Consider the following 25,324-nt stretch of genomic DNA (forward strand, 5'->3'; position numbering starts at 1 on the left):
AGTCCTGTGGTATTTTCATATATTTATTTTATTTTATTTATTTATTTATTTTTGCAGAAACGTAAATTACTTAATATGCATCCGTACTTTATTGCGCAAAATAGTCAACTGTTTTAAAATCATTTTTTTTTAAATTCCAACATAAAAAGGGGAGTAACTCTATTTTAAATATTAAAGTTATTCTTCTTGAACCGGTAAAATATCAAGAACAAGAACTCCTGAATATTTAAAACGGAATTACTTCCCTTCAGTTGTTGGAACTTGGAAAGCAAATATATATATATATATATTTTTTTTAAATGCTTTTTTTTTGTTTTGTTTTTGAAAGACGCCTCTGCAAAATACTTTAAGCTATAATAACGAAGAATATGAACATTGATAGGTTTAATATCTTACATATATAGAACTTCAAAGTAACTCTGGGCAAATGTGAAGTTTAGCGACGTAAATTATTTGACAGACAAAAAAATTATAAAAACTATTTATTTTTATATAAAACACATTATTAGATCCTAAAGCTGGAATAATGCCCGAAAAAAATTTCATTTTTATTATATTTTCCATCATTTTTTATAAGACTAAATGTACGACAATCGAGGCCATCATAGTGTTTTTAAAATTCGGCCTTTTTAAGGCCAAATTGGGCCTTTTTTACATTCTTTTATGAACTATGTTTTTGGCAGCCATATTTTTTGTAACGAAAGAGCGTAAACAAGCCAAATTTGGCCTTAAAAAAGGCCAATCTGTCAAGCCTTAAAAAGGCCAAATTTTAAAAGCAATATGGCGGCCTCGATTGTCGTACAAATGATGAAAAAATAATAAAAATTAAATTTTTTATGGTTTTATTTCATTCAGCTTTTGGTTTTATATAAAAAATAAATAGTTTTTATAAATTTTTGTTTGTCAAATAATTTACACAGCTAAACTACACATTCACCTAACTCTGTGTATATTCGGGCTGATGCATCTGCCACAAGTCTCTTCCTCTTAGACAGGGCTCAAAAGAGAGTCGCCGACCTAATAGGTCCCACACTATCAGCTAGACTTAAATCGCTGTCCCATCGATTAAATGTTTCATCCATCTGCATGTTTTACAAGTATTTTAATGTTAGCTGCTCTAAAGAACCACAAGCTCTTGTACCCCCTCAACGTAAATATCCCCAACAAACCAGACAAGCAGCAAAATCCCACCCCTACACACGAGAAATCCCTAGATGTAAGAAAGCCTTTTACTCTAATAGTTTCTTTCCTAGGACTGCTAGACTTTGGGGATCCCCTTCCGAGTTCCTGCTTCCGTGACTGTACTGACATACAGAAGTTCAAATGTAATGTAAACAGACATCTTGCTGCTCAACTCCCTACATAGTATCCCTGCAAATTATATAAAGTGGCACTGTGCCTTGTTTGGAGTTAAACTACAATAATAATTAAATATATCTATAAATGTGAATGTGTGTGTGTGTGTGTGTGTGTGTGTGTGTGTGTGTGTGTGTGTGTGTGTGGTCACGAATAGGCTCCTACATGGTTGACTATTTTAAAAAACTGATCCCATATAATGATAGAAGATGTATCGAGACACAGGAATGGGTATGTTTGATCTGGCAGAACGGTGGTTCATTAAAATTGTGGGGTCTGCGTTCGCGCCTGGTCCACAAAGTATGGAAATAAAAAATTTTTAAATTAAAAAAAAAAACGTTTACAAGTGTTTTTGATATAGATGTACATAATAATACTTTGATAAGTATGTTTTAACTTAAATAGGGATGGTATGATAAAATTGTGGAGTCTGCATTCGCGCCTGGCTTCCATAGAATGGAAATAGGCACAAACTTTAATAAAGACCTTTCATACCTATCTGCGTAAGTATACTTTGATAATTGTTTCAGTTTGAAGAAATATGGTATAATAAAATTATGGGGTGTTCGTTCGCGCTTGACCCCCATAGAATGGAAATATGTCACAAAGTTTAACAAGGTTTTTTAATATAGATCCACAGAATATTGTGATAAGTGTTTCAGTGTGAACAGGTACGGTATAATAAATTATGGGGTTGATCTATTTTATTTTTACTTTCATCATATTTTGCTTTGGTTTTGATAGCCCCAAATTCGAAGCTATCTCTTTATGACCCTTCCTTTTCATAACCTATCATACTTTCATAAATCAGAGTCCAATTTCTGTAGGCTGTTTTTGAACCCAGTCAAGGACGGGTACTTTTGCTAGTATATATATAAAATTGATTATGTGTATATCTTTATATATATTTCTCTGTACAGGATTTACTACTAAACTAATTAACTGATCATTATGAATTTTGCAACACATCTACTATGTATAAGGAGTTGTAATGTGGACTGTATTTAGTTTAATTTAGTTTTATGTAAAAGGGGAAGACTTTCATGAAAATTCAGATAGCTCCAATTTTTGTTAAATCTTAACAATAAGTACTAGATATGAATTAATAAATATCCAAATTTCAGTTTCTTTGAAAGTTTTTTTAGGGGGCATAATATAGGCGCAACCTCCCGTTTGAAAATTCGAATATTTCAGATTTGCATTGAATTTCATACATAGATATTAGACAACAAGTAATTATGAATCTATGAATTTATTCTTAATCCCTCTCTTAAACTTAAAAACCTTAAATTCGAGACTTAAATTCCTAGAATAAAAATCATATAATGCATTTTGATCAAAATTGAAATAAGGATTCTAGACATGAGGTTTAGTATTTATTTTTTGCGGACTGTTATCCTCATTTTCGTAGTTGTTCTTGTTTCACCACATTTCGGCCAGCTTATCCTCTGGCCTTCTTCAGATGGTTAACTGCAACACGATAGGAATACCAAGTCTTCTAACAGTATCCTCAGTAAATTACCGTCTTCCATATTTGTTTTTGTTTCACAATGTTTTTTGGCCAACTAATCCTCAGGTCTGCTTTGGGTAGGATTGAAACTGCTATTTTCAGACAAGGCTCAGCTGGAACCGTAGAGATTCAACGCCTCTATCCACTGTGCCATGGGCTCCGTGAAGAAGGCCAGAGGATAAGTAGGTCGAAACGTGGTGTAACAACAACTATGAAGACGAGGGTAACAGTCCACAAAAGCTAAATACTTGAACAACGAAGCCTCATCTCAAAGGATTCGAACAAAATAAAAAAATAAAATAATATATAATGAGGTTCCGTCTGCCTGCTTCCCACCTGACTACAACTTAGATGTGTTCAAGTCCAACGTTAACAAATTCCTAATGAACCGCCACCTTAAGTAAACACTTCATCAAATCTCAACACTAACGTAATGTACTTGCAATAACCCTTACCCCTGAGTGGCTTCCGGGCCTTGATAAGTGGTGACCACTGTGTAAAAAAAAAAAAAAAAAAAAAAAAGGTTTTAGTGTTATTACATTCTAATTTGTTAATGTGTTGCCGTATCAACCAAGAAAGAAAATGCGTTGTCAGAATGTGTCCAGATTATCTTTGGTCAGATTTCTTTGGAAGTTATTTCTTTAATTGAGGCAAGATTTCAATAGACCAGATGGCTGACGGCAATCTAGTGAGGTGATGAGGACCAGCGTTTTCATCAAGACACCATCTCAAGGTGATTTCAAGGTGATTTCAAGGTGATTTCCCTCTAAGACTAAAAAGCGCTTCACCTGAAATTATCCCTGTTGATCATGATCTAGGAAATCATTCTTAGATCATCTGTAGACATTCATGCAGACAACACCACAATCTATGGCAACACTTCAAAGACCATTCTAAAATTCTAAAAATGCTATAACTATTGGGAAGTAATAATATCTAGCAATCTCAGGTTCTTATATATCAAACAGGGCTAAAAGGGAGCTTTACGCGATACATGTTCTGAGCTATTAAATTCCTCTTGAATGACATTTACTGATTAGGACTTACAAGGCAATGATTCGTCCCCAATCGAAATACATGTTATTAGTGTTCACCAGAATTCGCAAGGTGTTCTCTGATTCTCTTGAGCATCTGCAGCGTTGTGCCATAAGATGCTGCGATCTTGTTCCCTCTGAAGTATATGTATTATTTGGATTAGATCTGCCGTCTATTCGCTGGAATGTAACAGTTGCTTCTGTTGCCTACAGATTATTTCATGGTTCTTGTTCCAACGCAATACTTAAATATTGCCCTGTGCTGTGGCTGAACAGACCAAATCTGCGAATATATACTTTCACATTAGACCTCTGCATAATCACACCAGTGTTTGCTCAGAAATGTACAAGCGATCTTCTTTTGCATTGTGTTCTGCAGTTCTGAACGTGCTGCCTCAGAATTATGTGAATGAACATGTATCACATTTTTAGAGTCTTGTATTGTCTAACTATTGTGATGCTCCTAAGTTTTATACATTCCCTAATTAGCTTAGTACCCTCTGTTTATTGTTAACAGATTTTTATGACAATGGCTTAATAAAGGAAAACAAAAAGTCAATTGATGGTTGGAAATGGAAATGTTAAAAAATAACCTTAACTTAACACTAAACTATCTTATAGAATACCAATAAAGAAAATAAGATATTTGAAAGATTTTACCCATTCCCTCAGTTTTTCCAAATGGTCAGTCTACGTAGCATAGATATAAATTCAATATCGGAACAATTGATTAAAAAAAATGAAAACCAAATAATTAATAAGGAAACGTAAATACAGCTGTTTATGCAAACTTTCACGGAACACCATGCATGAGTGAGTGTGCATTGAATTAAAAAAAGTTTACTTCAAAATCATCAGTTTATCGAATCTAAACAAGGAATGCCAACGCTGACGATGCAGAAACAACAATTCTACTACTACTACTAATAATAAATAAAAAAGCCTCGGCTGATACTACACAAAATAGGCATGAAGGGTCAAGAAGGATGGAAGGACTAAAAAAGAAAAGTACTGATTAGATCCCCATTGAGTGCAAAGAGTACTAGGTCTATGAGGAAAGAAAGTAAATGGAAAACGGCTGTTGTAATAATGCAAAGTCATTTGCAAAGATTATTAAAAGAGGTAGAGCATACTAGAAATCTGGGGAGACTTGTCACGCAGACTCCAGGGAACACCACAAGTTTTTTTTTTTTTTTTACAAGGGAATCACCACTTATCAATGCCTGGAGGCCACTCGAGGATAAGGGTTAAAGAGTGTACAGTGGTCAAAAGGACAATATAATAGTCATCGTTAGAAGTGGAAATTTGGTAAAATTGGATTACTTAAGGGGAACGGTTCATCAAGAACTTGTTTACATTGGACTTGAAGACGGCCATATTGTAGTTAGCTGGAAAGCAGATAAACGGAAGGGAGTTCCACAGGTGTGCAGTTTTAAGAAAGAAGCTTTGTTCATGGAATCTACATTTAGGTTTAGGCACAGATGGAAAGGATTGAACCTTTATAAAAAGTGATATTCTCTTGAAGGTTGAAGGTTCAATCCTCAGTGTGGGCGACCGAAAAATACAATTGCGAATTATTTAGGACATCTATCCAGTCATGGCTGATGGAACAAGAGCATGCTACCCCCGTGAAATAAATAAACGGTTCCGTGCAAAATTCCGTCCAAATTCCCGAGCTCAACAGAAACATTCCTGAGTTTTACAAGATACACCGGAAGAAGGTTGGAGGTTATATCGACCGAAACGTTGCGAAAATCACACTCAAGATGAGAACAATAGTCTGATGAATCCAAATAATACGAATAACCAATCCTGTTTTCTGGATCAGAACTTTTTCTTCTTTTAACACGTCGTTAGATAGTTTTTAACTTGAAAGTGGTATTTTTTAGCTCCTTACATCAAGTGGCTTCATACCCTGTCTGGAGCAGTTTCCATTAAAAAAATCATATTTAAATACGAAAAAAAGCAAACAAAATATTATAATAGCAAATTAATAATAAACGAGTTGAAGAAACCCTAGAAAATGACCTTCACTCTTTTTGGGTCCGTAAATGGTTAGGAACATTTAATGCTACTAAGACTATGCTTCTTTCGTTTAACAATTACAAAACACTTTCTCAACCGATAGGTTGCCATGACAAATAACACCCTACCTACCTTAAGAGTCCATCTTTCAAGCACCCTGCTTAACATTCACAGGCAACATGAATTGGAACAAATTCATTGAGGACATTGCCAAGGCTTCTGCAAAGAATGTGGGCTCCCTCTACCATGCTAGAAAAGTAGCCACTAGTCTCCCACTTATAAAAAGGGTTAAAAAAAAGAGTCTAAAATCTAATAGGTCCTACACTGTTGGCTAAGTTCAAGTCTCTGTCACATTTCTGCAATGTTGCATCCCTGTGCCTGTTTTTTTACAATTACTTTAATGGAATTTGCTCTGATGAACTCGTTGCACTTGTGTCCCCTCGACATACATACCTCTGAACAACCCAACAAGCAGAAAAATCCCAGCCTTTCACCGTTGATGCCAGAACACCTTCTACTCTAATAGTTTCTTCCCTTGGACTGCTAGACTTTGGAATTTCTTCCCTGTTTCATCGGCTGAAAGTGTAGCAAGAATAGAAATGCCAACGTTGACGAGGACAATAGTCCAAAGAGAAAAAAAAAACATGTCGATTCTTTTACTATATTCTTTTGTTTGTCCCCACCCTCCTTTTTTTTTTACAGATTGGAAAAAAAGTGGAGTCCCTACTGCACGTATTGATTTGGAACCACCAGTGTTGAAACCAGTTGCGAGCAATATCAATTATGGGAACGAAGGGTCGTCCAATGATTTTGTGAGTCCGACCATCTTTGAATGTCATGGCGTTTCCAAAAAAGATTTGAAAAGTCCAAGATCATTTGCAGAGGTAAATCTATTTCTTCTTCTTCTTCTTCTTCTTCTTCTTCCATCATCATCGTCATCATCAGCAGCAGCAGCAGTAGCGATTAGTGCCCGGCCGCTTAAATATATTTTGATTCAGATTTCATATTTATTATTACAGAGCCAATTCATTATTGAATATATATATTTCGGACTATTAGTCTCATCTTTATTAGTTGTTGTTTTTTTATTTTGTTGTTTTTTTTTATCTTTTTATTGGTTCACAACGTTTCGGCCAACTTCCTCTGGCTTTCGTCAGGTGGTAACCGCGACGGATAGGAACTTCGAATCTCCTAACTGCATTCTCAGCCACCACTGCCATCCGTAGTTGTTGTCGTCTCACTACATTTTTGACCAATTACCTCTGGCACGCTTTGGGTGAGATTGAAACCGCTATCTTCAGACAATGTTCATCTGGAACTGTAGAGATTCAACGTCTCTATCAACTGCGCCACGGGCCCCGAAGGGCGATCAAGGTTGGATTCTTTGATCTTATAAATCCACATTTATTTATTATCTGATCTTCCATAGTCGGGTCCGTACCGATTGGTATATATATATATATTATTCCTTAATTGGAATTTTTTTATTTTGAGATGAGCATTTTTATGTTAATTTTTTATTTTTATTTCAGACTATTAGTCGACGACCACCTGACGAAGGCCAGAGGAAGTTGGCCGAAACGTTGTGAACCAATAAAAAGATTAAAAAAAACAAAAAACAAAAAAACAACAACTAATAAAGATGAGACTAATAGTCCAAAATAAAAATAAAAAATTAACACACACACATATATATATATATATATATATATATATATATATATATATATATATATATATATATATATATATATATATATATTATTGATTTCCAAATTAAAAAAAAAGTACTTGGGTGCCATCAACTAGAATCGAAACCAAAACATTTAATTTTCTAGCCGAGTTCCCTATTGTTTGAACTGACCCGACAGACAGATAAGAAAGTTATAAAATTAAACCACTTTCAGCTATGATTAGTTCTACTTATGAGTAAACTAATAAACAGAAGTTGACAAGTTGAACTGAACATTTTGCATTTCAACTTGCCGACATACATGTTATTCATCCAAACAAAGATTGAAATCATTATAAACCATCCTTGGTGTATGATTACTATTTCCTGTTAAATTCAGTGTTATGTGACCAGTAGTTTAAGAGTTTATTGGTTAAATATTTTGACATATACACACGCATACATCTAATGTTGTATTTATATAGATTGTTATAAATCTTATTGTTATTATAAATTTGATAATTATATTATTAATTTTATTATTATTACTACTACTCTTATTATAATCATAATTTTATTCTTATAAATTTTATCATTTTTATTTACTTTATTATTATTGTTGTTGTTGTTATTATTATTATTATTATTATTCTATTATAAATTTTAATTATTACTAGACCACCCGTAACCCGTTGGGTCAGTACGTTATATTAGCTATGGAATTCATGTATGAGCGTGACACTTGTGGCATAAAGAAAATAGTTCTTTTTTACATAACAGAAGCATTTCTATGAAAGTATATTAAAATGAAAAAAGAATATAGATAGATTTCTATGAGTCGTTCTGTTTATTATAATTGTTATTTTTTTTTAAATTACAGTCACTGAATTATAAGTGGTTGGTCATACTTATGCACTGAACAGGTATCATAATCCTTATTATAGTTAAATTCAAATTTGGATATATCATCTTTTAAATGAAATTGTTAGTTGAAAGTACAGAATAATAAAAAAAACACTCTCCACATGTTAATAATGGCTTTTTAAATAGAAAATGAAAATAAAATGTAACTTTTTTCATTTAATTTAAGCAAACATTCAGTACCCATTGTGTAAAGGAAAACACTATTTAATGTAATAGAAATGTGTGCATTTACCGATTCAGCTTTCCGTTTGGAAATGTAAGCAGAAATGTAAGCAGACGACTTTAAAAAACATGGGAAGAAGAAAAAGAAATTTTTTTGTAATAACGCCCTCTAGTAAAAAGGTCTGCATTAGTTAAGGGGGATAACTCTATCCAGTTTTACATCGGTTACCTTTTTCTCTCTCTCACACATACACGTAACTATTTCTCGCGTACGTAACGAAAACAGAGGGAGTAGGAGTGTTGAAATCTATGAGAGTGAAAGTGAGAGGTGTTTTCTTTGAAACTGCGACAGACTTCACGAAGTTGAATGTTTTTAGCCGTTAAAAAAAACAAAAAAAAACTACGGTTGATTTTATAAAATTATTTATTTATAATGACATGAATTAAAGATTTCTCGCGTACGTAACGAAAACAGAGGGAGTAGGAGTGTTGAAAAAAAACAAAAAACTATTTGATCAAATTAAATGAAATTGTTTGTATTAAAAGCGATATAAAAATTCCGGAATTGGAATAACGGATTGAAGACGTTGCTATTTACGCATGCGCAACCGGATGTTGAAAACCGGAAATCTGATTGCAAACATACAAGATCCATAGACTTTTAGTATTATATAGATTATTATTATTATTATTATTGTTATTATTATTATTATGAATTTATTATTATTATGAATTTTATTATTATTATAAATGTTATTATTATAAATGTTATTATTATTATTGTTATTGTCATTATTATTATTGTTATTATAAATTTATTATTATTATATTGTAAATTTTATTATTATTATTATTATTATTATAATAAATTTTATTATTATTAGCATAAATCTTAATTATTATTATCAATTTTATTATTATTATTATTAATTTTATTACTATTATTATTATTATTATTATTATTATAAATTTCATTATTATTATTATTATTAGTAGTAGTAGTAGTAGTAGTAGTAGTAGTAGTAGTAGTAATTCATGATTATTATTTATTATGTGCTAATTAGGAGTTATTACACAAGTCATCATCAGAGATTACTCACTGATAATAACCCACGGTGTTTCCTGGAGTCTGAGTGACAAGTCTCCCCAGATTTCCAGTGCTTTCCACCTCGTTTAATAACAATTGCAAATAACGTGGCATCATTGCAACAATCACTTGCTATTGTTTTTTGTTTTTTTTCATAATGACCATTGGTATTCTTTAGGAGTTAAGTAGTAATATGCCTTCTCAATGTCCCAGTACTCTATGCACTCTTCCTAGTGGAAGTCTGGTTTGTGCTTTTCCTCTTTGATCTTTCCATCCTTCTTGATCCTTCACATCTATTTTATGCTGTATCAATTGAGGCTGGTGCCCTTGTTTTTAGGGTGGGGAAGAGCAGTTAATTAAATTTCTTGCAATTTCACTTGCATTGGCTTCACGCGATGGTGTGTTTGTTAGTTTTTTCTATTGCATCTTCCATGTGACTTCTTATTGTTTACAGTTTATGTGAATTGGTTTCTGCGTTTGAGGATTTTCCTTAAGATTTCAACTGTTTTCAGTATTAGTTTTTGTTACATGGTTCCAGCCTTCTCTTTGATTTCAATTTCTCCCAGTCTTTTTTCTACAGGTTTTGCAGGACTGTTCCTAGTGCTCATATGATTATTGGTGTAATACTGACTTTCTCCATGTTCTGTATCCTTCTTAGTTCCCAAATTTTGTATACTTGCTTCGCTTTTCTGTCTCCTTGATCTTCAGCCTGTAATCTGCTGGGATGTCAAAATCTATGATTCAACAATTTTTTTCCAACTGATTATCAGAACATCTAGTCTCCTTTTTTATATGAATTTATTTGTTTGTATCTCCATGTTCGAAGGGATTTTGCAGTTTTTGATTCCCAGTGCTATCTCTGATTTTTATCTGAACCATTTGTCTGCATATTCACGTCTGTTTTTGTATTCGTTTTTGGGACTAATTTTTTGCATTCATTTATTATGTGGTTTATTGTTTCGTCTCTTTGTCCACCGAATCTGCATTTCTCATGTTTTCCTGAGTTTTATGCATTTTAGCTTTAATATACTTAATTCTAATCGCATTGTTCTGGGCAGTTGTCAATAACGATTCTGTTTCACTATTTTCATGATTTCTTAGCCATGTGCAAGTGTTTTTCTGATTCTTTTCTTGTGTTATTTTTATGAATCGTTCATGTAGCTGTTTCTCTTCTCACTTTCTGTGTTCTGGGTTATGTATTTTTTAATTCTTTTTGTGTCTTCCATACAATCTTCTATACTTACCAATCCTTTTTCCCCTTTGTTCCTTTTCATGTAGTCTGTCAGTATTATCTTTTAGGTGTAGTGAATTATGCATAGTCATTAGTTTCTTAGTCTTCTTCAAAGTTCTTCTTTTGTCCAGCCTATGAATGGTCCAGAGTATTTTATTAGTGATACTAGCGAGGGGTACTCGGCGTTGCCCGGGTGTTTTTCGGGGTATGTGAAAAAAAAACAGGTGCCCGTGAAAAAAAACCGAAGCCTTCACGACGCGCAGTTGGAAAATAGTAAAGTGTTAAAAAAAACAGGTGCGCATTTTTGATTGACGTGACGGCGATAGGTATTCGGCAGTTACGATTTTGTGCGGGACAGTTTTGAATAAATCGGTTTGTTTGTTTTTAAAAACCCGCTCCCTGTTTATTAGGAGGAGCAAAATTAAAGCTACAGTCTGATATGAGGAAATCGACATTGAACAAACGTTACTTAGCTCTCTTGAGACAACTGGCTTTCGGCCTGTGATTAGAGTCGAGTTTCGCTTTTTTTTATACCAAAAACCGAATGTAACGCGTGCCGATGCGGGAAATGTGGAATAATTAGCATTTGAAAGTCAATAAAATTAAACAGACAGGCGAGCTCCGTGGATAACTCTGAGATATTACAATTTATAGATGATATAAAAAGTTTTAAGAAGTTGTGAACCGAACAAGCGTTTCTCTGAAAGAAGCCTTTTGTGGACATTGAGGAAAAGCGTACATACATACACACATACATTTTCGCTTATATATATATATATATATATAGACTACTTAGATGTTTATTCTTTTTATGAGATTTCTACTATATAATTTCGTTTCTAAGAGTTTTTTTTGTTCTTCTCATGTATTCTTTTCCTATCTTCTCTTTCAGTTCTGTTAATTTAATGGTGTCTGCTTCTAGAACTCCTAAATATTTATAGTTACTATGTTTCCCAAGCGTCACCATCTCCTCTTAATTGGGCAATTCTATATCCTTTATTGTTTCTAGTAGTCCCTTTTTCATCTTTAACAGTGCACACTTTTCCATTCCGAATTCCATTTGAATGTCTTGACTGAAGGTTTATCAGCTTTTCCAGTGCTTTTTTGCCTTTTGTAAATAGCCTTAGGATGTCCATATACGTGAAGTAGTTTATTCTTTGTTCTGTTTCTCTAAACATGTATTCAGCTTCACATTTCTTGAGTATTGGGTGGCATCATGCCTATGATAAACAGTAGTGATGATAGTCTCCATAGAATATGTCTTTCTGTATTTTTATCTTAGTCAAGTGTTGACTCGCTGTTAGTTCCAGTCTTCATGATCACATTGCTTTTTTAATAAAGCTGATAATCTTCTTCTTCTTAATAATAATAATAATAATAATAATAATAATAATAATAATTATAATAATAATAATTATAATAATAATAATAATAGTAATAATAATAATAGTAATAGTAATAATAATAATAGTAATAGTAATAATAATAATAATAATAATAATAATAATGATAATAATAATAATAATAGTAATAATAATAATAATAATAATAATAATAACTAGCGGGACCTGTGGAAATTCCACAGTGGACTCTTTCAGATGTAATATACTGATGTTGGGATTTTATGGATGTTCAGCGAAAATGGAGATGCTTTGATATTTTTTTTGGTTAAAACCACAAAATTATATATCTAAGCTAGCATAGCCTGGTCATAAAATATGCTTAAACATGATATTTTAATTTATGCAGATTTCGTATATATTATTATGAGTCAATTTTCGATCCATTCTTATATATTATAAAGTTGTGATTTCAAAAATAAAAAAATATATCCATATGGCTTGGGTGCATCACCTTGAATCAAAACCAAAATCAAAACTTATGAAGAAAAAAGAATGTATGTATATATAACTTGAGTTCCTTCAGCTATAATCGAAACCGAAACTTATGAAGAGTTCTTGGTAAAATTATTTATTACAAGAAATGAAAGTCATAACAATTAAACGACAGTCACTCGGAAGAAAAAGGATGTAAGCCTGACACACAAAATAACACACACGCTATCGTATTAATATATAGATTAAAATATTTTATGTACCAAAAACAGTTTTTCATGAAACTATTTTAGTTAAAACAATGTGGTAACAAGAATAATTTATTTAGAAAAAGGAACTGTCGTTTAATATATACGTATTTTTTATAGTTAATGTTTTTATAAAAAATATTTTATGTGCAATACAAGCTTCGTTTCACTGATAACGTGTCGCTTTTTTGGTTAGCAAGGTCAAGGCTTTTCATGAAGTTCAAGGTTTCATAACAAATAGGCATCTTGGTTTTTGTTTACATGAAAATGTTGTAGTAATAGCAATAATATTTTAATTAAAAAAACATCAGCGTCTCTCTCTCTCTCTCTCTCTCTCTCTTTCAAACAATAAAATATTTTTAAAAATAAACAATGAAAAAAAAAACAAATAACTGCTCAATTTTTGTCCCAAATATTTTAAATTACAAAACTTATAGTGTCCGCTGGCTGAGAGATTTGAGTTATCGTTTTTTTCTACAGAATAACTTAAAATCAATAATTTCTTAACAACTTTTGCATTTGCCAGAAAGATAAAACCCTAAATTTTATAGAATTAAAAGCAAATATAGCAGTGAGAACACGCTAATCAAATGCCACCTGGAGCGTTCGTAGATGTGTGTTCTGGAATTAAATCTCAACTAATGAAATTTGCTGGAAAGCGTGACACACAAAAGAACACACATGCTATCATATTAATATATAGATAAGCCAACAACAGTAATTAAAAACGAGAATCACAAAATCCTATGGGATATGGACATACAAATGGATAAACCCATCCAAGCAAGAGGACCGGATGTCATAATAATTAACAAGAAATAAAAGTCTTTTTTTTTTTTTTTTTACACAGTGATCACCACTTATCAAGGCCCGGAAACCACTCAGGGATAAGGGTTATTGCAAGTACATTACGTTAGTGTGGAGATTTGATGAAGTGTTTACTTAAGGGGGCGGTTCATTAGGAATTTGTTAACATTGGGCTTGAAGACATCCAAGTTGTAGTCCGGTGGGAAGCAGGCAGATGGAACAGAGTTCCACAGGCGTGCAGTTCTAAGAAAGAAGCTTTGTTCATGGAATCCGCGTTTTGATTTAGGCACAGATATAGAGTGGGGGAAATTTTTCACAGTAGATTTAGCTAGACGGGTGTTTTTCGTGAAAGATTGGCGAGGGGGGACCAGAGATTGGAGTTCAGACGAGCACCTGCCATGGGAATAACGATAAAACAAGGATAGGCTCGCAACGTCTCTTCTGTGGGAGAGAGCTTGCAGGGTAGAGAAAAGGGCACCCCCCACTAAGCCACGAAGTCTATTTTGTACTCTGTCAAGGCAGGATAGGCTGATTTTAGCAGCTCCTGCCCAGATATGGCAACAGTATTCCATCCTTGGACGTACTTGGCTTTTATATAGTCTTGCCAAATCGTAGACTTTGCTGTTCCAGATGACCACAGGATAAATATCAAAGAAAAAGAGAAACGAAGCAAATACACAGAGCTAACCAAAGAGCTGAAACGGATATGGATGATCAAAAAAATCAAGATAGTACCTATAATAGTAGGAGCACTAGGAACAATTCCGAAAAAACTTTGAAAACAGAATGGGAGAAATTGGAATCAGAGGAATGGCTGGAAAGATAGAACGGATAACAATAATGCAAACAGCTGAAATATTAAGGAAAACCCTTGAATATGGAGACTAATACATGAGCCACATGTGTGGGCCAGACGAGCTGCTGCAGAGACAAAACACAAAGCATTACATGGCACCAAGAACAACGAAGCTGTATATCTATAAGTTCTCTATCCTCTCTCCCATTACCCAATCACCCCTCCCCCCCAAAGAATGATGCCAAACAGCCGAGAAGGCTCAAGGAGGATGGAAAGACCAAAGGGAGAGTGCTGACCAGACCTCCGCTGGACAAATGCCAAGAGAACTGGTATCTTGAGGAGGCTTATTGCCACTCAAACTTTGGTGGATACCAATGGCCGCTGTTAGCGAGAAATCAATGGTAAGTGGCCGTTGTGATAATGCAAATTCATTTGAAAATGTTACTGAAAGAGGTGGAAAGTACTGGAAATCTGGGGAGACTTGTTGTCACTCAGCTTCTGAGGAACACCACAGGTTGTTTTCAAGGAGAGATCCTTTATGACCTGTGTGAAAGCTCCTTGTGAGCCGCCACCGCCGCCAATAATAATAATAATAATAATAATAATAATAACAATAACAACAACAACAACAACAACAACAACATTATTATTATTAATAATAATAATAATAATAATAATAATAATAATAATAATTCTTCTTCTTTTTTAGTCACGATAGCTAGGTTTTTTGCCTCGTCTATGAATGGACCAGAATAATGAAACTGCCCTGGTGTTTATTTTTTTTAATAGATTCCTACAATATAATTTAGTTTCTAAGTATTTTCTTGTTTGTTTTTTTATTATTATTCTTGTTCCTCCTCCTTCCCCTCCTCCTCGACTTTTGAATATTAATTTTATGACATATATGTTTTTTTTCAATTCAGCTCAAGGAAATTTTCATGAATATTGGATGCCGTTTTGACCAAGAATCTCTTGAGCGATTTTACAATCATCTGTCCAAGAAAGATCAGAAAGGAGAAGTGAACATTGAGTCGTTCTGGAATCTTCTCAACAACTTACCAGCTTCCCTTGAAGATTAAAAAAAGCAGAATTTATGCATTTCTATTTTTCTCATCAAGAGAAAAATAAACTTTTGATTTGTTTAGGGTGTCATTTTGATTTCGAGTTTTGAAAAAATTCCTACATTTATTTTAACTGGTGTCAAGTTGAGCCGACTTGAAATAATAATTTTTTGTGTCTATTTGAATTTCAACAAAAACAATTTTCGAACTGCCAAATACGTTTTTATAAGGGGTCTCAAGTTCGACCGACTTGAAATAAATACATTTTTTTTCCGTTCGAGCTTAAACGAAAATCGTTTTTGAATTGCCAAATATATTTTTTAATGGGTCTCAAGTTTAGCCGCCTTGAAATAGATAATTTTTTTTGTGTCTGCTTGAGTTTAAACGAGAATTATTTTTGAATTGTCAAATATATTTTTTTAATGGGTTTCAAGTTGAGCTAACTAGAAAAAAAAATTTGTGTCTGTTTGAGCTTAAACGAAAATTGTTTTTGAATTGCCAAATATATATTACATGGGTCTCAAATTGAACCGATTTGAAACAAATAAATTTGTGTTTCTGTTTGAGCTTAAACAGAAATTGTTTTTGAATTGACAAATATATTTTTAATGGGTCTTAAGTTGGACCGACCTGTAAATAAATAAGTTTTTGTGTCTGAACTTAAATCTGAATCATTTTTGGGACCAATTAGGGTTTAAAGACCCAAATAGGAGGAGAGAAACAAGAGAAACAACTTTCGGTTTACATCGATTTGACCTTGAGATTCGAACACGTACTTTGCATCTGTAAGCAAATATATATATATATATATATATATATATATATATATATATATATATATATATATATATATATATATATATATATATATATATATATAAAAAAAACAGCTTGTTCGTTTTTTTTTTCGTCAACAAGATTTATTTTTTAACGTAGGGTGCAAATTTTTTTTTCATTACAAAACTTTTTGACAAAACTATTTAAACAAAATTTTTTCATAAACAAGCGAGAGATAATTATCTTACATTTTCAAAGTTATACTATTTTTTATAAACATTTTATTTTTTAAATAAGAAGAAAAAACTGAAGTTTTTTCGTCATTAGAAACTTTGGGATGGAGGTGGAGGAAACTGTATTTTCTCTATATTAAAAACCGTTGTTAGAATTGAGAATTTAGAAGACCGATCTTACCTGTCGTCGATCAGTGAAGGAGAAATCCTTCTAGACAGAGGCATAATTTTAGGCATTATTGAATCACATCTTAAATACATAATTTTATTAAAAAATATTTTTTGCATTGTTTTGTCAATATCTTTCCTATCCTATGAGAAGTCCTTTCAAACGGAGGCTATTTTATTTTTTGTTTCAATAAGGAATGCCCCATTTTGGGAGGAACAGTATATTTCTCTACATTAAAAGCCGATCTTAGAAATTTATAAAATGATACATTTTTAATTAAAATAAATAACTTTTGGCCTCCTTACTTGTGCAAATTGGACTGGCGGTCGATTTTATTAGAAGAAGAATGGAGCTCCCCAAAAGAAATACCATGGATAGGTATGAAAATTAAAATTACACCAGTCTAGAAGAATTTCTCTGTCACTAACAAAGAAGATGAAAGTTGATGTGTAGTATCACAAAACCCTTTCAATAAACAACCGATAATTATGTTACCTTTTAATAGTTATATCATTTTTGGTAGACATTATTAAAATAAGTAAAAGCCTGAGTTATATCATTTACAAAACATTCTGTGTGGAACATGGGAACTGTCGTTAAACCCTAATTGATCCTAACTTTGAATTAGCAAATAGACTTTTTTTTATTCGGTTTCAAGTTGATCTGACTTCAAGTAAATACATTTTTATGTTTGAGGTTAAACGAAAATCATTTTTGAATCGCTACATCCAATTTTGATTGGGGTTTAAGTTGAACCGACTTGAAATAAAAATATTTTTGTGTCTATTTAAGCTTAAACGAACTAATGTTTGAATTGCTACACCATTTTAATTGGGTCTAAAATTGAGACGACTTGAAATAAATAAATTATTTTGTCTAAGTTTAAACTAAAATCATTTTTGAATTGCAACATTCAATTTGATTGGTTGTCAAATTGAGCCGACTTGAAGTAAAGAATTTTGTGTTTCTGCTTGAGCTTAAACGAAGATCAGATTATAAATTTTATTAACGATTTCCTGGGTGGCTTTTGGTGATAGGGTTACTCTGTATATTTGTGTTGTCTATATGTTGAAAGATGCTTTTGCAAATGAGACCCTGTACCAAGATTCAGCTCAACTTTTCTGAGCTATTAATTTTGTATTGGAAAAATGTTACAATTATAATGAAAGGTTTGAATCACAAAGGCAACGTTTATGTTTGTTTTTATATTATTTTTAACTTCAAAATTGAAAAAAAAATCATTCAGTTTGTATGAATCTGATGATTCTAATGTTGGCATTAATTTCATTTCTAGAAAGACATTGGGTACTTACATGAGAAACCATGTGAAGGTTGCCAATATCCTAAGTAAAAGTGTTTTTGTGGAATGAACTGGATTCCAATTTTACACAGCCAGGTTGACAGTTAGTTTCATTAACCATTGAACAACCGTCACCTTTCAAAATAAGAATGAAAATGTTTATATGAAGTTCAATAGAATCTTAAGAAAGAAAGGGAAGTAATTCTGTATTCACCAATAAAGAGTTAGTTTTGTCAACGTTTTACCTAAATGGGAAGTGAATACAGAGTAATTTCCCTTTCTTTGGTCTACTTTTCATTTTTCTTAAAAGGATGCACATTTTCTTTTTTCTTTTTTTTACACATCAGTCACATAAATTATTACTGAAAATAAAACTAATCCCGGACAACGCCGGATTAGGAGAGCTAGTACAATACTAAAATGAAGAAGTCCTGCACCTCTATAAGGCCACCATTCGCCCATGTATGGAGTATTGCTGTCACATCTGGGCTGGTGCGTCTGCTACTAGTCTCTCGCTCCTTGACAAGGTTCAAAAGAGAGTCGCAAACCTGATAGGACCTGAACTGGCATCTAAGCTTCAGCCTCTGTCCCATCGACGAAATGTTGCATCCCTCTGCCTTTTCTACAAGTATTTTAGTGGTGAATGCTCTGACGAACTGCAATCACTTGTGCCCCCACGACGTGAGCACCCTCGACAAACCCGACAAGCTGCTAAATCCCATCCCCACACTGTAGAGATCCCTAGATGTAAAAGATCTTTTTACTCCAATAGTTTCTTCCCCAGAACCGCTAGACTCTGGAATTCCATTCCAGGTCCCTGCTTCCCCAACAGTACTGTCGTGCAGAAGTTCAAGTGTAACGTGAACTGACATCTTGCTGCCCAAATCCCTACATAGTATCCCAGTAGTTGTTGCCCCTGATAGTAGCCCCCTACACCAAAGTGGCAATTTGCCTTGTTTTGGGTGAAAATGTAAATAAAAAAAAAAGAAAAAAGAAAAGAAAGGAAATATGGTTAGGGAGTAAATGAAGAAGAAGGAAAGAAAGGTGTAAGAAACGAAAGAAACAGGAAGGGAAAATTAAAAAAACAAAACACGAATGAAAATACAAATGGCATTTGAAGCACGAATATTTAGAGAAGGAAGGGCTCGGGAAAAATCACAAAAATAATCGGAATGAAAACGGTAATATGAGGTCTGGAGCTGAGAGCAGAAGTACATGGCACAAACATTTATTCTCAGACAATGCCGAGCGTACTTGTAGCTCAATAATGAAAAATGAGACGTCATCTAGATGAGATTATAAATCTATATAAAAGTGTCTTACCAAACTACTCTGTTAATTTTTCGTCTACATACTTTAAACTTGCTATATAAGCGATCCGGAACGGTGGAACAAATTCAATTTGTTTTTTTTTAGACGTAAAAATAGCTCTTAACCCATTATGACATGAATTATGATGTAGATGATTTTAAAAAATATTTATCGTTAATTTTAGTTAGTTTAAAAGGTAATGACACTATGATTGTCTTCAAACTGGAAAAAATTATGAAGTTCAATAGTTAAACTATTATTATTATTAACTTTCCTTTCACCTATTGACCAGTTAAGTACGTTATAAAGTATATTTCTCTTGGTATAACTGGATTCCAGAACAAGAATTCATCTTGTCTAGTGGAATATCCAGATTAGTGCTGTTACTATAGGCAGCATCACTTAGAGAAGGTGCAGCCATATTGAGAGGATTTTATTTGGGCTTTGAATACTATTATATGTTATTTGAATATTTAGTCAGGGTTTACTTATAGGGGGAAATATCATCATGACAGGTTGTCCTGACAAACCCTTATATAGAGAGACCTTAGACACGCGAGTACAGCTTCTAGTAGGCATTCAAGTTTTTTTTCTCATATATGTGTGTGTATGTGTGTAAATTGTGTTTATCTCTTGTTTTTTTTTTTTTTTTTTTTTTTTTAAATCGTATAAATAACCAATATTTGAGACAAATCTTTCCTTGAAAAAGAAATCCAGAATTTTGATCAGTTTACTTTTTTATATCTATTACTGAGTACGTCATTTCAAATGAACGTTTTTTTGTTTTTTTTTTGTTTTTTTTAAATGGAGACGTTGTATGAGATTTGTGTGTGTGTGTGTGTGTGTGTGTGTGCGTGTGTGTGTGTGTGCGTGTGTGTGCGCGTGTGTGTGCGTGTGTGTGTGTGTGTGTGTGTGTGCGTGCGTGTGTGTGTGTGTGTGTGCGCGCGTGCGCGTGTGTGTGTGTGTGTGTGCGTGTGTGTGTGTGTGTGCGTGCGTGTGTGTGTGTGTGTGTGCACAACGATCGTTATGAAATTACGATATAATGCAATTACAGAGATTGCACTTTTTTATTGCCACATTTATGCCAGTTTTTAATATTTTTATAAAAAAATATATAGATGCATGACTTTTACAAGAACGGGACACATTTTGAAACCGACATTCTTTTTTTATCAATAAATTGTTTAACCATGATTTTAATGTCTTTCTGTTTTTATAAGCTTCAGTGACTTTTCTTTTTACTTGGGAGTCACCACTTATCAAGGCCCGAAGGCCACTCAAGGATAAGGGTTAATGAATATAAGGTGGTAGTGTAGTAATCTTTAATGGTGTTAAGTGGGTAGAAGTTGATCATTTAAGGGGACGACTCAACAAGAACTTGTTTACATTAAATTTGAAGGCTACTATGTTGTATTCAACCAGAAAGCAGAACAGTGGAACAGTGTTCCACAGGTGGACAATTCTGGGAAAGAAGCATTGTTTATGGAATCTGTGTTTAGATTTAGGCACAGATAGAGAATGGGAGAAATCATATATAGTGATGGTAGCTAGTTGAGTGTTTTTTTGTGAAAGCTTGGCAAGGGGGGGGGGTGACGATAGATTGGAGTTCAGTCGAGCACTTACCATGCATTTCTAATCTAAAAATCGAAGATTTATAGCAATGGTTGTGACGCCCCTCCCTCCTCCCTGATGATCACCTTCATAGTTATGCTACGATAAAACAAGCCTAGACTTGTACGTGATGTAAATCAGTTGTGTGTGTGTGTCTGGGTGGGTGGGATTGTGATTTCATCATGTAGGGTAGAAAAAAGAACTTTGCTGTTCTTCGCTAGCTGTCCAGTCATACCAAGCCCCAGTAATTTTCTTCCCAACTTGATCTACACTCTCTCTTGGAGGAACCTCTGGGACCCAAACTATTCCAAACTGGAAACTGTCCTTAAGCGTCACAAACTCAAGACTGTCCAAAAAGTGTCCCTAAATGTCGTAAACTGTCTCAAAACTTACTTCCACTCCTAAAACTCTCTGTAAACTAACGATAAATATATTGACCTCTATGTCCGGTCCTTTGGTCCCTGTCACTGCTACAGCTTGATTAATAATCCTATTTCAGCTGCCTTTTGTGTGTCTTAATGAACTCCCCCCCCCCACCCATTATCTTTCTACTAACCTAACCTTCTTATACGTTTGTTCGGCTGATCAGCTTATTTCCACTTTTTTTCACTTCATAACATTTTTCTGGCGAGAATGTTAATAATATCACAGCAGGAATGAAATCTTAATAATTTATTTTTGCATGTATTTTAACCTACGCTAACAATGAAAATGTAACCTACACTAACAATGAAAATGTAACCTACACTAACAATGAAAATGTAACCTACGCTAACAATGAAAATGTAACCTACACTAACAATGAAAATGTAACCTACGCTAACAATGAAAATGTAACCTACGCTAACAATGAAAATGTAACCTACGCTAACAATGAAAATGTAACCTACACTAACAATGAAAATGTAACCTACGCTAACAATGAAAATGTAACCTACGCTAACAATGAAAATGTAACCTACGCTAACAATGAAAATGTAACCTACACTAACAATGAAAATGTAACCTACGCTAACAATGAAAATGTAACCTACGCTAACAATGAAAATGTAACCTACGCTAACAATGAAAATGTAACCTACGCTAACAATGAAAATGTAACCTACACTAACAATGAAAATGTAACCTACACTAACAATGAAAATGTAACCTACGCTAACAATGAAAATGTAACCTACACTAACAATGAAAATGTAACCTACGCTAACAATGAAAATGTAACCTACACTAACAATGAAAATGTAACCTACGCTAACAATGAAAATGTAACCTACGCTAACAATGAAAATGTAACCTACGCTAACAATGAAAATGTAACCTACACTAACAATGAAAATGTAACCTACACTAACAATGAAAATGTAACCTACGCTAACAATGAAAATGTAATAACGTTAAAATGGTAAAAACATATTTTGAATAAAAATAGATAAAAACTTAGTTCGATTACGCAATAACGTCTTACAACACACGTATTTGTTGACAAGAGTTATTAAAATGGGGGTACTTGTACAGTTTAGTCAAGACATTAAAAAATTAAAATACCGAAAAAAGTTTAAATTGTATGTACCAGTTATAGAACCCTTTTCTCACAGAAAAAAAATGTTGTTAGTTTCATGAAAGGTGCTCGACTGAGCTTCAATCTTTTGTTCTTTCCTGTAAGACATCCACTGCAAGAACTCTTCTAACTATCACAGATGCAAAGAACTCTCTTTTTTTCTCTGTATGCTTAACATTACATGGAATTTCCATGAACAGAGTTTATTTAAAAAAACTTCCTATAAAAAAAGAAGTCTCGAATCCCTGCTCTGTCAACCAACCTCCAACCTCTGCCCCATCACTGCAATGTCGTATCCCTGTGTCTGTTCTACAAATACTTTAATTGAATGTACCGTGATAAACTAATAGCGCTTGTGCCCCGTCGACATACACACCCCTGACTAACCTGAGAAGCAGCAGAATCTTACCCCTTCACTGTTGAGGTCCCTAGATGTTAAGTAAGAAACCTTCTACTCTAGTTTCTTTCTTCGGATGGCTAGAGTTTGGAATTCCTTCCCTATTTCCTGCTTCTCTTACTGTACTAACCTGCAAAAGTTTAAATGTAATGTGAACAGATATCTCGCTATTAAAGATCCCTATACTCTCCTGATAGAAATGATCCCAAATCGAAGCCTCTTACGTTCCAAGTTGAAATATATTTTGCTTAAGGTAAAACATTAGCACAGGATTACTTCCCCGCAAGCTACAAAATGGTCGTCTTCAGATCCAATATCAACTATTATGTCATAAAGCGTCTTCATAAGTAATCAACCACCACTGACTCCACCTTGGGAGTCAGGATCCACTGGCAAGTAGAAACGATAAAATAATGACTAACAATCAAATAAGACAAAAATGTTTCAGTATTATTTTTTTTGTCTTTTGCCAAATTTTAATTGTTTGTTTTTTAATTAATTCAATTATAATCAGCATCAAGGCATTTTTTATTTTGTAAACAAATCTGAAATTCCTAAAACTTCAGAATCAAATAAAACAGTCACATGGAAAGAAGTTATTTCATTTGAGGTTGTATAATAATATGTGTGTGTGTGTGTGTATGTGTATGTATGTGTGTATATGTGTATATGTATGTGTGTGTATGATGTGTATGTGTTTACGTGTGTATATGTGTGTGTGCATATGTGTATGTGTGTGTGTATGTTTGTGTATGTGTGTGCATGTGTGCAACTCTGAAATTCCTAAAACTTCAGAGTCAAATAAAAGTCACATGGAAAGAAATTATTTCATTTGAAGTTATATATTAATATATATATATATATATATATATATATATATATATATATATATATATATATGTGTGTGTGTGTGTGTGTGTATGTGTGTATATGTTTATGTGTATGTGTATGTGGGTGTATATGTATGCATGTGTGTGTATGATGTGTATGTGTATGTGTGTATATGTGTATATGTGTGTATGCGAGCATATACAATATATGTGTGTGTGTGCATGTGTATATGTATATGTGTGTATGCGAGCATATACAATATATGTGTGTGTGCATGTATGCAAATCTGAAATTCCTAAAACTTCAGTCAAATAAGTCACACAGAAAGAAATTATTTCATTTGAGGTTATATATTAATATATATATATGTGTGTGTGTGTATGTGTGTGTGCATATATGTATGTGTGTATATGTGTGTATGCGAGTATATATAATATATATTTGTGTATGTGTATATGTGTGTATATGTATATGTTTGTGTGTGTGTGTGTGTGTGTGTATGTTTGTGTAGGTGTGTGCATGTGTGCAAATCTGAAATTTCTAAAACTTCAGAGTCAAATAAAAGTCACATGGAAAGAAATTATTTCATTTGAAGTTATATATTAATATATATATATATGTGTGTGTGTGTGTGTGTGTGTGTGTGTGTGTGTGTGTGTATGTGTGTATATGTATATATGTGTGTGTGTTTATGGTATGTATGTGCATGTATATGTATGTGTGTTTGTGTGTGTATGATATATATGTGTATGTATGTACATATGTGTGTGTATGTGAGTATATATAAGTGTGTGTGTATGTGAATATATGAGTATGTTTGTGTATGTATGTACATGCATGTGTGTGTATGCCTGTGTATATGTGTATGTGTGTGTATGTCTATGTATATGTGCATGTGTGTTTGTATGTGTGTGCATGTGTGTATGTACGTGTGTTTGTATGTGTGTGTATGTGTGTGTATGTGTGTATGTGTGTGTGAGGACACTTCAAATCAACAAATCTTTTATCTACAAACTTGTAATTTAGTATATAGGATACTCAAACATGTGGAAAACTTTTTAATTGGTTTATACCCATTAAAAAAGGGGCTTCTAAGTGGGTAAAAATTGAAAAATTGGTACTTGGCGGTCATGGGATTTTTGTCTGTTTGTCAACTGTTTTACGAATGTGCATGCATGAATCGTTCACATAACAGATTATTTATGTTAAGAATAAGTTGGTTTGAAAACACTTTTTAAAGATCTGCCCATAAAACGAACTCGTATAATATTTCATAACAAAACAGTCATCAAATGAAAAAAACAAAAAGTCCATATTATTGGGACTACTGTTCTCATCTTGAGTGTTATTTTCATAACGTTTCGATCGATGTAACCTCCGACCTTCTTC

General features: G+C 33.2%; 1 protein-coding gene and 1 long non-coding RNA gene across 2 annotated transcripts in view; both read left to right on the top strand.

Moving 5' to 3' along the window:
* The window catches only part of LOC145247485 (EF-hand domain-containing family member B-like), a 185,265-nt gene extending 169,230 nt beyond the window's left edge, over window positions 1-16,035 (top strand). Inside the window, exons 8-9 of the mRNA XM_080109294.1 lie at window positions 6,628-6,809; window positions 15,611-16,035. Of these exons, the coding sequence (XP_079965420.1) occupies window positions 6,628-6,809; window positions 15,611-15,766 (338 nt within the window). The 3' untranslated portion in view covers window positions 15,767-16,035. The remainder of the gene's footprint in view (window positions 1-6,627; window positions 6,810-15,610) is intronic.
* LOC145247491 (uncharacterized) overlaps window positions 1-25,324 on the top strand; it is a 534,006-nt gene that overhangs the window by 382,198 nt on the left and 126,484 nt on the right. The gene's annotated exons all lie outside the window — the stretch shown is intronic.

The sequence above is a fragment of the Euprymna scolopes genome, chromosome 25 (genome assembly GCF_053919585.1).
Source record: "Euprymna scolopes isolate OS-2025 chromosome 25, ASM5391958v1, whole genome shotgun sequence".
NCBI classification, from domain to species: domain Eukaryota; kingdom Metazoa; phylum Mollusca; class Cephalopoda; order Sepiida; family Sepiolidae; genus Euprymna; species Euprymna scolopes.